General features: G+C 40.9%; 1 protein-coding gene across 1 annotated transcript; it reads right to left on the reverse strand.

Moving 5' to 3' along the window:
• Positions 1-830: 830 nt before the first annotated feature.
• LOC309806336 (single-stranded DNA-binding protein, mitochondrial-like) lies at positions 831-1,541 on the reverse strand. Its single transcript, XM_082625104.1, has one exon. The coding sequence runs from the start codon at positions 1,501-1,503 to the stop codon at positions 1,123-1,125; it is 381 nt and encodes a 126-aa protein (XP_082481230.1). The 5' UTR covers positions 1,504-1,541; the 3' UTR covers positions 831-1,122.
• Between the last annotated feature and the right edge of the window lie 1,178 nt (positions 1,542-2,719).

The following is a 2,719-nucleotide window of genomic DNA, read 5'->3' on the forward strand; positions in this document are numbered from 1 at the left end:
TACAATAATTTAGTTTTTTGTCAAATCGTTGGTGAAGACTATCCCTTCCAACATAAAGACAGTATAGTTGCTTTCTGTTTCCAGTAATTTCCAAAACAGGCTAAAGTTTTCTGGTTTTTTCACCCCCACATTCCATAACTGAAAATGATAACAATAAAATAAAAAGTTTATTTTCACACAATGCCTAAAATTCAACAATGGCAAGTTAAGAAAATACATAAAGCGAAGACAAGGTAGAAATAAGAAAATATTAGATGATAATAATAATGAAAATAATGCTATATGGTAAGAATTTTGTTACAATTTTTATACATGTTTTATTAGTTTCCCCTTGCTGCTGTAACACATTACCACAAATAAGTGGCTTAAGCAACACCAACTTATTACCTTACAGTTCTGGAGGTCAGAAGTCTAAAATGGGTCAAAGGGCTGTGAACCTGCTGGAGGCTCTAGGGGGAAGTTTCCTTGCCTTTTCCAGCTCCTAGATGTTGCCCACATTTCTTGGCTCATGGCCCAGCATATGATTCTGACTTCTGCTTTCACAATCACATCTTCTTCTTTGAATTTGCCCCTCCTGCCTCACCCTTATAAGAAAGGACCCTTGTGATTACATTGGGCTCACCTAGATAATCCAGGATACTTCACCCATCTTAAGATCCTTAACTTAATCACATCTGCAAAGTCCCTTTTTCTTTTCTTTTCTTCTTTTTTTTTTTTTTAAACAAGGTAGAGATTTATTTATGTCTCCAAAAGAAGTCCAGAAGTAGACTGTCCAGGTCTGGTATGGTGGTTCCATGGTCATCACAGATCCCAATTTCTTCTGTCTTCCATCCTGAAGATAGTATCATGCTCCAAGACCACATGTGGAGATTCAGCCACAGAGTCCACATTTCAGACAAGAAAAAGCCAAATGAGGGTTTAGAGAAGCACACAGGATGAGCCTCCCAACAGAGTTAGTTCACTGAAGGAACTTCCCTGGAAACACCATCAAATAACTTCTGCTTATAGCCCCTTAGCAATCCTTAACAAACAATGGCCAAAGAAGCATCGTCCATTCTATGCCTTCTCTTTCATCTGGTCACTCAGAAATATGATGTTATCAGCTATAATTGTTGCTGCTTGTCATCTCACATTATTTTTATCCATATATTCACCATAGTCTACTTTCCCTTCCACATAAATTCGAGACCCCTTTTTCACATACTGATATGCCACATCTCTCAGGCCTGGTCGGAATACTGAAATTCTGTGCCATGTTGTCTTTTGACTGACATCACCCATTTGGTGTGTTTCATTTCCCCCTGATTGCCACATCTCATTTGTTGCTAGAGAAAATATTGTGACTGGGTTTTTTCCTTCTACCTGTCTCATGACAGGGTCCTGACCTACTCGACCAAGTAACTGCACATGATTCAGAGATCTTTTGAGAACCAAACTGCCAGCTATTTCAGACTCATGTCTTACAAACTGATGAAGGACCTGCACTACAGGTCTTTGAAACATGTCTTCTATTTCCTTTTCTTACAATCTAACCCTTAACCTTTTCCGTCGAGATGTGCGGCCGCCCCTTCTCCAAGATGACACTCCCAACCAACAACATAAAGGAATTGAGAAGGGCGACAAAACCATGGAGTCCTCTGCGCGAGGGAGAAGACAAGGTCCACACACCAACACAGTACTGCCTCCAGCTGCAAAGTCCCTTTTTCTACGTAAAGTAACATATTCATAGGTCTTGGCATTATGACGTGGACATCTTTGGGGACAATTATTTTTCCTACCACACATGGAGATTATAGAAATGTTATATCATTTCTGGCCCTACTGTATATCTACTAGTTGACCTCTACCATCTATTGTTTTGAAACTCCTTTTTCAACACTAGGGGAGAGGGGGTAGGCCAATTCAATTACCGGATATGCAGGGAACAGGAATGACATCATTTTACTAAGCTCTTCAAACCCCATCCATGCAAACCTTTCCTTAACAAATCTAACATACAGCAATGTTGATTCCAAATAGAAAAGGATTTGACTGTAATTCCCTTGTTTCTTGCAAAGGTGCAAATAAACTGTGAAATGGTGGGATTGTTAAGCTACATCTCTGAGAGCAAAAGAAGTTGGAGAATTGATCCACGTGCAAGAAAATAAAACTAGGATTACTCAGGGAGAATGTACTCCAATTTAAGGAATAATGGGATTATAATTATTGTATTATCTCCAAGAAGAAAGACCATCCAGTGGAATTACAGGGGAATCAGAGCCAGATGGTGTCTTTTGCCATCCTACCGACCATCTCACATTGTTGGGACTGTGCTTTCATTTAATTTTGAGAGAGTCATGGTGTTATGGTGCTTACTCCTCTTTTGGGGGGAAGAAACAAAGTAGAAAATTACTTAAGGGGAGCCTTTTTTTGGGGGTCTCATTTTCTCTTATCCTGTGTATTTCACAGCAATGAAATTCTAAATACTCATGTATTAGAAGTATTATAGGGCCTCCCTGGTGGCGCAGTGGTTGAGAGTCCGCCTGCCGATGCAGGGGATACGGGTTCGTGCCCCGGTCTGGGAGGATCCCATATGCCGCGGAGCGGCTGGGCCCGTGAGCCATGGCCGCTGGGCCTGCGCATCCGGAGCCTGTGCTCCGCAACGGGGGAGGCCACAACAGTGAGAGGCCCGCATACCGCAAAAAGAAAAAAAAAAAAAATAAAAATAAAAAAAAAAAGA

The sequence above is a fragment of the Mesoplodon mirus genome (assembly GCF_964341445.2).
Source record: "Mesoplodon mirus genome assembly, chromosome: 6".
Classification (NCBI taxonomy): Eukaryota; Metazoa; Chordata; class Mammalia; order Artiodactyla; family Ziphiidae; genus Mesoplodon; species Mesoplodon mirus.